Here is a 14,178-nt window from a genome sequence, read left to right on the forward strand (position 1 = left end):
GTACGTTTCACAAATCGGCAACGGTCATCCCTGCAAACTCCACCCTGAAAGTTCCTGTACTTTCAGAAAGTATTCCCCCCCCCCCAACAAGGGCCTTTTTGGGTGGTAAAAAGTCCCCGGAACTTCATCTAGACCCTGGTCCCCGCGGTCGAAACGCAACGAGCTCCTTAAAAGGTTTCTCGTTTCTGCGGTCGAAACGGGGCTCATGTCCAAGTCTCCGATCAGGATGAGCAAATCCAGTTGCTTTCGATGTCTATATAATTTGTGCAGTAGGCAGAAAATCTCTACTAATGCTTCTCCGTTCCTACTGGTCACGGATAAACGTTGACAAAGATCATAAAGTGCTTAATGACCCTTTACAAAAACAGAGGGAGATAATTAGGCACTGACACAAATGACGCTTTAGTTCATTATAAAGCAGGAGGCGTGAAAAGTGCAGGGTATAAAAAGTGCAGTGGAAGCAGTATCTGATGGGAGGTAGAGTGTTGATGACTGAAGGAGAGTGTGTGTGTGTGTGTGTGTGTGTGTACCTGCTTCTTCGCCTCTATACTGGAGCGACCCGGAGATCTTCTACGCCAGCGATTCGTCGGTTTACTCCTCTCTGGACGGAAAAGGCCTATCCGCTTCGTACAGCCCACGTTGTACCTGTCAACACAGATCCACAATAAGAGCTTTTCCCTTTTCACATAATATAACTGTTTAAATGAGAAGAAACATAAAACCAAAAGGTGACTTGCCTCTTTGCACAAACCATGGAGCAGAATCTTTTAGAGCCTTTGAACGTGTAGGCAAAGTCGACCCAGCCACAGTATTCACATGTCAGCTTGGGTTCTTGGTCTTTTTCTGTAGGAAGAGAAACAAAATAAATTACCCTAAAAAAAATAATCCTAGAATAAAATTCTCAAATTTGAATAAAGTGGTTCATCAGATTAAATGAGCCGGTCTTTTTTCTTATTAAATCAACTTTCTTTAAACTTGTCAGTTTCATTGGATTGCTGCTAAACCGCCCCGTTAATACAGGTGCGTCCTCTGTGTGCTGCGAGCAGGAGAGCAAACTGTTTTTGACCGCAAAATGTTGTTTTTGAAAGGCTAAACGCCAACAAATATGATATTAAAGCAACATATTTTCGTAAAATGAAAAACATGTTGTGAATTTTGGAAATTATTACATCTATTTTTTTTCAATACAATTTGAGTTTTGGTCTGATGACTGACTGAGACGATTACAGAGACGAGAGCTGAGCAGCTGTGGGAGCTCGCTGTGTGTGTGTGTTTTTCAATAATTAGCATGCAGAACACGTTTATAGATTATGCATTTATAAGGGCATGGAGAGAAAAGATGAATAGAGACACTGACCGTGTGGTCACTTTTCATGTCAACACACACGAAGCAGATGAATGATTTTTTTCCCCGCAGTGGCAGCGGAGGCAACTAAAAACATTGCGGTCATTGTGCCTAACAATGCACTTTTACAAAATTATACAATTAAAATATGAACAAATCATTTACAAGAATTTAACTCAACTGACCTGCTGCTCTGGAGTTATTGGAAATGTTTGGACCACGCGAGTCTGAAACAATACGCAGCCACCGTGTGCAACACACAGATACATTCTGGGTGGCTCTGCGCTCCATCCAAAATCCTTCCGCCCATGCTCCACTCTGCTCACCGGTACTGGGTTATTTCGGTCAATACCTTAAAGGTTTGCGTGTACCGCTACCCAGCCCTAGTGCCAGCACAGTGCAGTATGTCTGTAATAGTTGTAATAATGTAATAGTTTTTGTCTCACCGGTCATGTCCTCAGGCTCAGAGTCGGTGTTTGCTGCGTTGCTGACGGGGGTTTTGTCGGGGTCGGAGGAGAGCTGATGATCCAGCTTCTTTGGGCTGTCGATAAGAATGGGCAGACGCTCCACCTGGTGACAGGAAGATAATATTTACAAATCTACCAAAACGAAACAGTGACATCATGCTCCACGAATAAGGAACAAAAAGCTGTGATTACTGTGACCGACAATATAATCGTACTGCTTCATTTGAACAACAGCAATACAATAATTCTGACAAATATCACAATATATTATCAATATAATATCACAAAAGCAATAGTAAGTGCAAAGACCACTCTACATTAGGGGTGTAACGATACATCGGTCTGGATTGATATATCGATTCATTGATCAATGATCCAATATCATCAATGCAAAATGAAAACATCATCTTTAAGAGACGCCTTTATTTTGAAGTTGCCTTTTGTGAATTAATGTTAATGTAACAGACTGTGTTAAATGGGCTTATGATATTGTCTCATCAATCACACGCCCCTGAATTGAATCAAATCATAATCGTATCGTGGCAGACTTTATATCAGCAAATATCGTATTGTTGTCCAAAGAATCAATATAATATTGTATCGTGATGAAACTTGTGGTTTACATCCATACTTTACATGTGTTTATGCTGATGACTACAACAACAGTGTCCTATTTGACTACGAATTAATAATCAATCTCCTTGATACATTTTTGATGAGATGGTGAAAATCAGAATAATTGCCATTTTGAGCTCACTTTCATAATTAAACTACAACTGGAGACATCGTTGGCAAAGTAGGAAATGTGCATTTAACAGCGCTGAAACAAGTGGTCAATCATCAGAAAATTGGCTGCACAACTGTGTTAATCGAGTCATTAAGTCATTAAATCAAGCACAAATGGTTCCAGCATCTCAAATGTGAAGACGTGCTGCTTTTCTCCGTTTAATATAATTTGAAACTGAATATCTTAAAGTGTTTTGGACTGTTGGTTAGACAAAAATGAGTAATTTGAAGATGTCACTGTGGGTAATTTTTTTCTCCAATTTTGACATTTCATAGAATAAACACCTAAATCCATTAATAGAAAAAATAAACACTAACAATCAGTAATAAATACAGTGATGAGCTCTAGTTGAATGCACCATATCAATGTCTTGGCAATGTAAATACTGCACTCATTCATGCTGTATAACAGTATGAATATGTTGTGCTTGTTCGGGCTTATACAGTACATGTAAATACTGTAAACTGAGCATTTACACCACATGTCCAGTAGGAGGCAGTGAGCCCCAAGCCTAGAATTAACAACAAGCTCATGTCATTATGTCGCACCTGAACAAAAGGCTGTTCAGTCCGACTCTAGCTTTTTTTTTTAGTGATTATAATAAAGATGTCAACATGTATATAGATACACCGGATAAACGCTATAATAACATTACATTTTAAGGGAGATGACACAGATTAAAGGAGGGATTTTAATGCCTTGAGATAATTGAGAGGCTGCAGCTCATTACACACACACCTTTATCCATCTGTGCTCCTTCAGCTACACTCTCACTAAAATTAATGACTGAGTCACACAGAAGCTGTGAGCTGTCAGTAGTAGTAGTAACAGAGGGTTTTGTGTTTGCCCGTGCTGACAGCTCCCTGCAGGTGAGCAGTACACCAGAGAGAGAGTGTTGGCTCCGGGTTGTCTGTCGTGTCTCGCCGATAGTAACGCCGACATCGGGGCCACTTACACACACGGGGAACGGCTCGGCTCCCTCCTGGATGACAAAGCCCTCGATGACATGCGTGAGGACCTGGGGCTTGACGATAGCCTGGGGCGGTTTGTTCTCTCCGTTCTGCGGCGTGGTGCCCGTCACGGTGGGCGGTGCCTCGCTCTCGTTTCCTGAGGTCATGGCTGGAGGTGGGGTCACAGGTGCAGCGATCGGCCTCTTGGTTGAGACCCCGCCTGTTGACCAAGAAATTAATTCAGTTATTGTATAAGAGCGTGACATCTGAGAGAGCTGGATTGAGTTTGAATGAAATTAGAGCTGAAACACAACGGCTGATTCATCATTTCTGTCATTTTTCAAGCTAAAATGCCAACCATTCTCTCGTTACGGCTTCTCAGATGTGAAAGTTTTATGCTTTTTCGTCATCATATGTGAATATTTTTGAGTTTTGAACGGTTGTTCGCACAAGACAAGTATTCTGGAAATCTCTCTGGATAATTACACTGGGAATTTTTCACTGCTTTGTGACATTTTATTAGGCAGTTAATCAAGAAAATAATCAGCAGCCTTAGATTAATTGTCAGATTCAATCATTAAATAAAAAATACCAAACATATTGGGATTCCAGCTTCTCGTACGTGAATATTTACTGCTTTTTCTCATCATATGTGATAGTAAACTGAATATTTGGGGGTTTTAAACTACAGCTGCAACGTTTAATCAATTAATATCGATTCAACTATTAAATTAATCATCAACTATTTTGATAATTGCTTAATTTTTGAAAGAAAAAAAGTCAAAATTCTCTGATTTCAGCTTTTTAAATGTGACTATTTTCTGGTTTCTTTACTCCTCTGTGACAGTAAACTGAACATCCTTAAGTTGTGGACAAAACAAGACGTTTGAGGACGTCATCTCGGGCTTTGGGAAACGTTGATAACATATTTCACCATTTTCTTACAAATCAATTAATCGAAAAAAAAAATAACAGATTAATGGACAGTGAAAATAATCGTTTGTTGCAGCCTTATTTTAGATTGTTAGTCGGACAAAACGACACATTTACAGCCCAAGACATCACCTTGAGCTTCAGCAATCTGTAATGACCATTAATTTTTAGTATTTTCTGACATTTTACAGAATCAAAATATTAATTGAGAAACCAATCAGCAGATTAATTAACAATCAAATCAATTAGTAGTCGATGCCTAAATGAAATTACAGTAAAGAAACTATACTCAGTATACCCACTTATTATCTGAATTATAGAGTTGATCTCTAAATGTCTTTAGGAATAACATGAAGAGCTAAAAGTTATATTGTGATTTTTTTCCAAAGCTGAGTAGTGGTTTGTCTTTCTATAATCCAATTACTATAGCACATACACATCAGGTACTCACAGACACAGTAATCACATTATAGCTACTGTACATGTAAAACAGGGTGCAGTCACATCCACCTGCCTGCTAAGGATTGAAATGAAAGCTAATAAAAGCTGACCATCTGTAGTGACCTACTGACGCACTATAGATCAATAACAAACCGTAAACCCATCATGCATCACTTCCACCACCACAACAACAACAACAACAGCAGCAGCAGCGTCTCGTCTTCCCACTGGAACACCACAAAGCGAAAGTAAACATGAAGCCGCCATGCTTTGTCATGTTAAAAGTCACAAGTGTTGAATTCACTTTCTTACCAACTTCCGCTGTGTTCAGAGAGGAAACATGTGCGGGTTTGCTCGTGTTTGTTGTTGTAATGATCCGACACACACACACAGACCGACCTGCGGATCTGGTTTAAGCTGCAGCTCCGTTCAAGAGCAGCTTTTAAAGCAGCAGGATCCGCCTCTCTGTTTCCTCCCACTGCAGCTAGCCTTAGCGTTAGCATCTCTAATCGTCCTCAGCCTGCTGCTGCTGCAGGACAACATGGTTCAAACTGACAGAGAGAGAGGAGGGTCTCCAGATTCCAACGACTCACTAGAACCAGTTAAACTAGAGTAAAAGAATTAAAGCGACTAATAGAGGCGAGATTAGAGCACATGTTTGCTGCAGGGACATAGAGAGGAATTTTAGGGGCCAAGTCCCCCCAAATCCCCCTCTGACAAAACTTTGACCAGACACCAAAAAAGCTCTCTAAATTTATCATTTTAAATTTAAAGGGACTGTTTGTAACTTTTTACACGTATAAATCTACCGGGTCGGTGTCCCATGCGCGCTCGCATATGCGCGCTCGCGTGTGTCTACGCTGTTAAGACAAGACTCCAACACAAACTACACGGAAGCACCAAAACCGCAAAGTTATATCTAGTGAAGCCCGTCTTGCAAAACAGTGTTGGCGGCGGTTGTAGTACCCGGGTACTGCTTCAGCCCCGGAGGCTGAAGCAGGAAAAGCCAACACTAGGATCAGCATTGATTCACGGAGAGACCTTCATCTGGTCAGCTAACATTACTGCCAAGCAGCTGAAATATAGAGTGATATTGTGGTTTTAGCTGACGTGTGTCGCCTCGCTGTTTTGACCGATGCTCGTTCATATCTATGGAGAGCGAGCACAAGCGCGAGCCCGACACTGACTTTTGTTGACTTAACGGCCACAGGTGTCGCTGTTAACAAGCATTTCTGAATTCTGGGAATGGAGGGTGGGTTCAAGACTTGCGGCACACTCACATGCACTAACATGCACTAAAAGGCACGCACGGCCAGCCCGGCTATGTCAACAAAGCACAGAGAAGCTCAGATTACAACACACACACAGAGAGAGAGTGACGTCATTCTCTGCTCAGGTAGACATTACTCCTCTATATCTTTACATAGCTAATAGTTGTTTGATGCTATATCAATGTTCTGGATATCGTATAGAGCACCAAAGTAGTAGATCTGAGTACTTCTTCCACCACTGGTGTTCAGACAGAAAACTGCTTTAAAAAAATTCAAGGTGCTGCATTTATGGTTGGCGTGTTGTTACGGGTAACAGTGAGACAATGAAACATGATCCAGGAAGTCCAGTTTGAGTAACAGATCCATGAGTTTGTAGCATGGCTGTATCAAGAGAGCTGGATCTTTGTGGCCACAAATTAATGATTGATGCTGGGACCCAAAAAGCATTTTCCCCATAGACCACCACTATAAAAGACACGTCTGTAAAACCTCTGACAGCACACCTCGGACTATAAACAAGGTCAATTATTACTCATTGTATGATGAATTTTTAAACCACGGAGGTTTCATATTTGCAAAACTTTCCCAGAGCTTAGAGAAGTGATTGTAAGGTGCATGATGTCATCCTAAGGTTAATATTTATCTTTTGTCCTGACATATACCCAGGAAAAATACAAAGAACATGACATCATAGTCCTCAATGCACTGATGGGCTGCGGTCTATATATTCTGTACTGTGTGTTCATCAGTTAATGTATTATTCTACTCTATTCACAAACTCCTATTTAAATACTTAACAGAGAAGTGACAGTGTGTCTGAGTATCTGTTGGCAGAGAGCAGGGCCGACATGTGAAATTCAGTGCAGATAATCTTTGTAGCTGGAAACCGTGTACACTCAATAAGCCACTTTGACTGAAAAACAGCTTTTGTTAAATTTTCCTAAAGTTAAAAAAAGCTGAAACTTTGGCCCCCGTCGTCATCAGCCCCAGCAGTCACTGGATTACAAAAATAGTTTCCTGCTCTGGCGGTGAGCATCACACCCAACTCGCTGCCCATAAACAGCAATTTGTGGTCAACACGATGTCTCATTTTACTAGAAACACAGCATTAGTCCCATTTCCAAACGTTTAGAAGAAAAATCACTATAGAAACTGATCTGTGTCAACATTTAGAAATATATACACCCAAATAATTTGGTGTTCAGCAAGAAGAGTATAGCTGCTACATGATGATGCTCTACTGAACCATGAGTCAAACAACCTGCTTTATCCCTTTTATCCAAATCACCTGGCAGACAATATGTGCACAATAAGCAGAAAACGCAGCGATATCGAGACACATTTTACTGACGATGCAACATTTTCTGGGATTTTCTTGTTACATAAAAGCTTTTTAACTGGATTATATCCCTTTAAAGTTAACCCCGCATTTCAAAACAGTTTGGCCAAAGTTTAGAAACTTTGATTTTTCCGAGTTGCCGTCATAATGGTCTATCACACAAGCACGCGTCAGAAATTGTCTAATGGATCATGACTCAGCAACAATCTAATGCAATCCAACAGAATAGCCGTGTAATACAGTAAATCCTCTTTATACTGTTCAGGTTTTGTTGACAACTTGTAAGAAAGGCTGTAGTTTGCGACTCGCTGCCCGACACCTTTCCTAACCTCAACCATTCGAGATCAACGCCTAACCTCAACCATTCGAGGTCAATGCCTAACCTCAACCATTCGAGATTAACCACCGCCGATTCAACATGCTGAATCGGCCGAAAAACCTTCGACACGTGCAGACTAGAGCTGACGGTGCGGGACACACAACAAAAACTAGGCCGACGGACGCTCACCGCTGGCCTCAAACTGTCGGACGGCCGACTGTCGCCTTGGTGTGTCAGGGTCTTAACACGGTGAAATAGTATGTGCCAAAATGTCTCCAATACAATTTACAGACAATGAACTAATAAACAATAAATGTCCATTATGAGTCTGGTTATATTACTGTTGTTCTGATATTCAGGGTGTTTTTGTTTGTGGGTTTAAATGTTTGTGCACAGCACAGCGTTGAGTGAATTGCGGGTATCAGGTGAGCTTTTTGGCCGCAGCTCAGGGAAATAACAAAGCGAACGACAAACAAAGCAATAAGAGACAGAGAACAGTGAAGCTAAATGTGCTGCAGACACAACATGTTCTGAATTACAAGTAAACATCAGCATTGATTTTCTTTTGCTCCACTGAAGGATTCCAATAGTTGGCCGATTCAAGAAGTGCAGAGCAGAAATAATTATATGTTTTCTGTGTCAAGGAGAAAAGTTTGAGTTTAAGACAGTTTGTTTGACTGCTACTTCTTGTCCCAGGGGCTAATAGGTTAAGAGCAGAGCATAATTTAGCAGCTCAGGACGTCATGCTGACTCATTACCTTGTGGCTGAACAGCTGGTGTGGCTGGGTCGACCTTGGGATGCTCGACAGGTTTGGTAGGTTGTGATGGCGAAGGCGCAGGTTGCTGCTGTTGCTGCTGTTGCTGCTGTTGCTGCTGTTGCTGCTGTTGCTGCTGTTGCTGTGGCAGTTGTGGCTGCTGTTGTGGTTGTGTGGCGGGGGGCGGACATGTCTCTCTGACCACTAGTGAGGTTGGCTTATCTTTGCTGTCCTGAACCAGTCGAGAGGCCTACGATGTGCATCAGGAAGAGGGGAAAACATGAGAGAAAGCACATCTGATCAGGGACTGTTTGTTCTTTTAGTGGCAGTGACTCAAAAACTGAAAACCATCAGGCTTGGAAAATATAACACCAGTGGGAAAACATTACACCAGGAATCCCAAACTCAGGAGACTCCTGTGTTTTTTTTAACATGTATGTCTTGGAGTGAAATGGATTCGGTGGGTGTTGTTGGAACAGTAGTCTTTGCTTTGCTGGTTACGACATAAAAAAAAATCAAGAATGTGAGGAGAAGAAGAAGCAGACGAAGACGAAGACGAAAACGAAGACGAAGAAGAAGAAGAAGAAGAACAATAAGAACAAGAGGAAGAACAAAAAGAAGAACAAGAAGAAGAACAAGCTACCAGTTCACACTCAGTACTTGGTCCATGTGGGGACTTGAACAGGCGACCCTCCGGTCCCAGAGGGCCAAGTCCCTATGGACTGAGCTACTGCTGCCCCCAGGTTGTGTCAAGAAATCAATGGAGCACAAAAACAATGAATCACATTAAATATGTAATACTGGATACACAAAATGGATAATATGTTACTGGGGGAAACAGATACCCTCCTATACCTATTTCCTCTAGATGTATGAGCCATGTCAACTATTTGTCTACATTTGAATTAATTTTTACAAGCATTTCCATATAAAGTAAATCATTTCCAACAAGACAATGAGTCTACAGCCACGTTAGCAGTCCACTGTGTGCCCATCTGCTTTGAGCTATATGCTAACATTCAGGTATAATGTTTATACCATGTTAGTTAGCAAGCTAACTAGCACTAAGCACAACATGCAGCTGAGGCTGATGGAAACGCCATTAGTTTTACAGATATTTGGTCATATACCAAAGTATGTTAGTTTAGCATGTTAGTTAGCATGCTAACTTTTGCTGATTAGCACTAAGCACAAAAAACAGCTGATTTCATGGCGATCCATCTAATAGTTGTTGAGATATTTCAGTCATGACCAAAGTGGTGGATCGACCAACAGACCAACAGACCATTGCCACCCTATGGCCACGCTGCTCGCATGGCTAAAAACAAATGATTTAGATCCCAATTAACAGTGTTTTCTGTTAAGACTGGAAGAATGGTACTGCAACATTATCTCATAGCACCAACATTATACTTCAGAAACACTGTGTTAACATCATATTTTCATGCAGTTTTTGCATAAACTAAATCTAAACACAGGCATTAACTTGACAAAGGAAAAAGGGCAAGTCCCTGGCCTGCTTTTACACCCACATCTATCTATGGTTTTAACCTTATCAGTGATGCTGCAAGTTATTAAAGTGCTCTTTAGTTTGAGAGCTTGCTGTGTGTAACTGTGCTCACCGTTGGCTGGATCTGTAGGTTGATGGCAGTGAGCTGGACGGGCTGAGCTTTGGCGTGGTTGAGGGAGGAGTGGAGGGCGTGGGGGCTGATGGTGGAGTGGAAGATGGTGGCCTGCTGACTGGGCATGGAGGCCTGGTGAAGAGCAGGTTTGGGCAGTACGGGGACGGGGTGCTGTGACGGTTGAATGGAGGCCGTCTGCAGCAGCTGGCCCGCGGCCCTCTGGGAAGCTTGGCTCTGATGGACCACAAACTGTTGCTGCTGCTGCTGCTGCTGCTGCTGCTGCTGCTGCTGCTGCTTGTGCTGCTGAACCAGGGAGTGGGGCTGAATCTGTGTGTATGCTGGAACGACAACAACAACAACATACCTTATTTTTTAACATTCATGAATTCAGCTACCTGCTGTGTTCACCACCCGAAGACACCTCACCAGCCACTGACTACTTGCCATCCAATTTACCTTTGAATTAGGTCCTACACAATATATATTTGGGTACACCTATATGACTTGTAGTAGACTGAATGTTCTCTGCTCATCTCTGTTTGTTAATGTGGCCACTGACAGTGTTCAGGTCAGTGTTTTTTTGTACTTTGTAAAAAGATTGATATAGAATAGCATGTAATGCTTTTATTCTGACAAAAAAAATAGATAAAGTCCAAGTGAAACGTAAGTTACAGCTTCATAGGCTTCTGTACTGTGACGTATTCCCCAGTGAAACAGAATACTTGAGTGGTGTACGAGAGGGATTTAAATAAAATCCTTTGCATTTGATTGGATTGCTAATAAGTGGGCGGGCTTAGAATGTAGCGCAATAAGGAGCTACACGCACACCTCCATAGTCGCTAAAAGTTGCAGATTGATTGATGGATAGATGTCATGATATTATTGGTTGAAATTGGTTGGTACTAGCTTACGTAAGGACACTTCATACTTTGTTTTACAAGAAGAAAGATGATTGGATTTTAATATAAAAATACGAAGAAATTGTTAAATTGGTGCACAATATGACCGGGGATGTGATCTAAAAGGGTTAAAAAGGCATTTTTCATTTCATCTTGATTTTAACATTAAAGATTGGATTCAGATTTTGATGTATTATGTGCCATATGAACACGTACTGTACATATGGCATGGGATCATCTGTAATCATTCTTCCTGTCTTATTGGCTGCTATTATCCTACTATCATTATTATCCTATTGACGACATTAATTGATTTGAAAAAACAAAATAAAACCCAAAAATACAACAATTATCTAATCACAATTTTTGGGCTAACTGCAATAATCAACAACTACTGTAACTATTGTATTCTAGTAAGGATTTTGTGTTCAAAAGTGCTGAAAAAAGGTCAATTGTTTGATTACCAGAAAATCAATCTGCAACAATTGCATCTGTAATTTGTGTAAACCATTTAATCAATGCAAAACATTCTCTGGTTTCTCCTTCTAAAATATGAGTATTTGCTGTTTTTCTTTGTTTTATATATCAATAATAAAGAATCTCTTTAGCTTTTGGACTGTTGATCGGACAAAATACGCAGTTGGATGATGTCACTTTTGGCTCTCTGCATTTTTTGTTTTATAAAATGTACAATGAATTGATCAATATAAAAAAAAAAATCTGATTAATTGATAAGAAGAGTAATAGTTGCAGGCCTGGTGTTCAACAAAGATTACACAACACACATTGCACGCCACAGTCTCAAATATTTTTACAAGTCAAACGTGTTACAAACCACGAGTACTTCATGCATGCTCACATCCGTCCATCCGTCCACCACACTATCAGGAGCTCTGAGAAATGTAGACGTCTGCACAGAAGAGCCTGTTTTGTAGCTTTCCCTTCACCCGTGTGCCCCCGTGTTGACAGGATGTAACATTAAGAGCTCGCTGAGAGGTGCACAGAGAGTTGCAGTTTTGGTCTGACCATTACTCACAAATCGTTTCAAAATGGCCTGTCACCACCTGTCAGCGCTGTTGTGGGTAAAAAGACATCCTGAGCTCATAACTTGCCCCGAAGCCCGAGACGCAGCACATCAATCTTGCACTGTGGGAGCGGGTCTGTGTGGGAGCGAGGTTCAGCGGAAGTAGCCCGAGGCTAGTCTAAGATTGGGAATGCCTCAGGAACGAGCATGCGGAGCCAACTGTCCGTGACACTCTTTATGAGGTAATGTTGAATCAGGATGTCCGAGCCCCTCAGCTGCCTCCTTCATCTTTAACAGCTCTACCAGGAAATACTAACAACTAATTGACTCATTCTTATTACTAACACCCAAACAAGAAATGACCCCTGCGCCAGAGCAGCTTCTGCTATATGAGCCGTGTGAACACGGAGGTGTGTTTGGTGATGTTAATAAACCCCCTAATAAATCCAAGCATGGAAAACTGCCAAGTACATCAGTGTTTGTCTCAAATCCCCCTCGCCCCCACCTTCCTCCTCCTCCTGTTCTTTTCATGATGCCTTGTGTGGGATACGCTCCATCTGGTTTCAAAGTTTCCCTGTGAGGCACTAACCGCAGTCTGTGTGCCCTGCTGTGGAATATATAGATGTTTCTATCCAGCAGGGGTTTTGCATGTCATTAGGGCCTTTAATGCTACAGGATCTGCTGAAAAGTGTTTTCTTTTTCACATGGTGAGACTCAGTGGAACCCACCAACAGAAAATATGGTCAGCTATGGCGTACAGGGATATTTATAATGTTCAGAACAGGGTGGATATGAGTCTGGGATGGGAGGACACATCCAGCAGCATGATCATCAAAGACGTCAGCCTTTAAGATGGGTCAGCAATTTAAACAGACACTTCAGGGGATAACAGCATCCATCAGTTCAGCAGCTACGCCTAAAGGTGGCATAATAATCAATGAATAGATGCAGAACAATTCTGCAAAACTCCTTATTTGAATTTTAAAGTAGTTCTTTATAACTTTTTTTTTTTTTTTATAAAAGGAGTAAGTTCAATGTTAAACATGAAAAGAACAAATAACATTATACAAATAACTATATTTGGCATGAAAACGTATTAGTCGAATAAGGTTCCAGCTTGTCAAATGGCAGGATTTGCTGCTTCTCTTTTATCATACAGTATTTGTCAACTTTGTCGACAGTAAAAATTAACAACTTTAAGTTTTGGACTTTCGGTCAGACAAAACAAGATATTGAACTTTGAAAAGTCACTTTGGGTTCTGCAAAGTTGTGATATTTTTCACTATTTTTTTTGTCATTTCATCGACCAAGCGATTAATCAGAAAAACAACTGGCAAATCAATATCATGAAAGTCAGGGGGTAACCGGAAATAGGTAGGATTCATCCTCTGGGAACCATGAATGGTTGTTACAATTTCATGCAATAAATCCACTAGTTGTTGAGATATTTCAGTCTGGACCAAGGTGGTGGACCGACCAACTGACTGACAGGGCAACTGCATAGGGTCGGCTCAAAGCTCGGCATTAGCTTCAATTCATTTAGGCTAACATATAAACGCAGACAGATACTAAACCAAAATACTTCAGGGATAATAGAGCCGTTATTCCTTGTTGATCAGGGTTTCAATTAAGGAGTTTCTGTAGCACGCTGACTTTCTTGCGTTTGTGTTTCTTTCCTTCTCATGATCTGCCTTCTTGACTTCTGGCAACCACTTAATAGGACAATAACAACCATGTGGAAGTGGCACTACCCAAGGACAATAGGGCATGTGAAAGAACGCAGAACTACAAAGGATCTGCACTCATATTCTATCACTGAAAACTTGACTGTTTTGCTCAGCGCAACTCATATTAGAACCGAGACACAACGTTATCCCAACTGCACTGCAGCAATACCTACACTCTATGATTAATAGACGGTAATAAAAGTACTCACCTAACCTTTTCATGCTTAATACTAATGATTATGCTGTTGTAAATGTGGCCATAAAATAAGAAAAAACTGCCACATGAGAATCAAAATGCA

General features: G+C 41.1%; 1 protein-coding gene across 2 annotated transcripts in view; it reads right to left on the bottom strand.

Annotated features, from left to right (window-relative positions):
* The window catches only part of phc2b (polyhomeotic homolog 2b (Drosophila)), a 43,778-nt gene that overhangs the window by 3,754 nt on the left and 25,846 nt on the right, over positions 1-14,178 (bottom strand). For both annotated transcript variants that reach the window (XM_037774439.1, XM_037774431.1), the window contains exons 8-13: positions 10,230-10,567; positions 8,611-8,857; positions 3,555-3,769; positions 1,792-1,915; positions 738-843; positions 531-645 (exon numbers count right to left, since the gene is read on the bottom strand). In XM_037774439.1, coding sequence (XP_037630367.1) covers positions 531-645; positions 738-843; positions 1,792-1,915; positions 3,555-3,769; positions 8,611-8,857; positions 10,230-10,567 — 1,145 coding nt within the window. The remainder of the gene's footprint in view (positions 1-530; positions 646-737; positions 844-1,791; positions 1,916-3,554; positions 3,770-8,610; positions 8,858-10,229; positions 10,568-14,178) is intronic.

Source organism: Sebastes umbrosus, chromosome 1 (assembly GCF_015220745.1).
Source record: "Sebastes umbrosus isolate fSebUmb1 chromosome 1, fSebUmb1.pri, whole genome shotgun sequence".
NCBI classification, from domain to species: Eukaryota; Metazoa; Chordata; class Actinopteri; order Perciformes; family Sebastidae; genus Sebastes; species Sebastes umbrosus.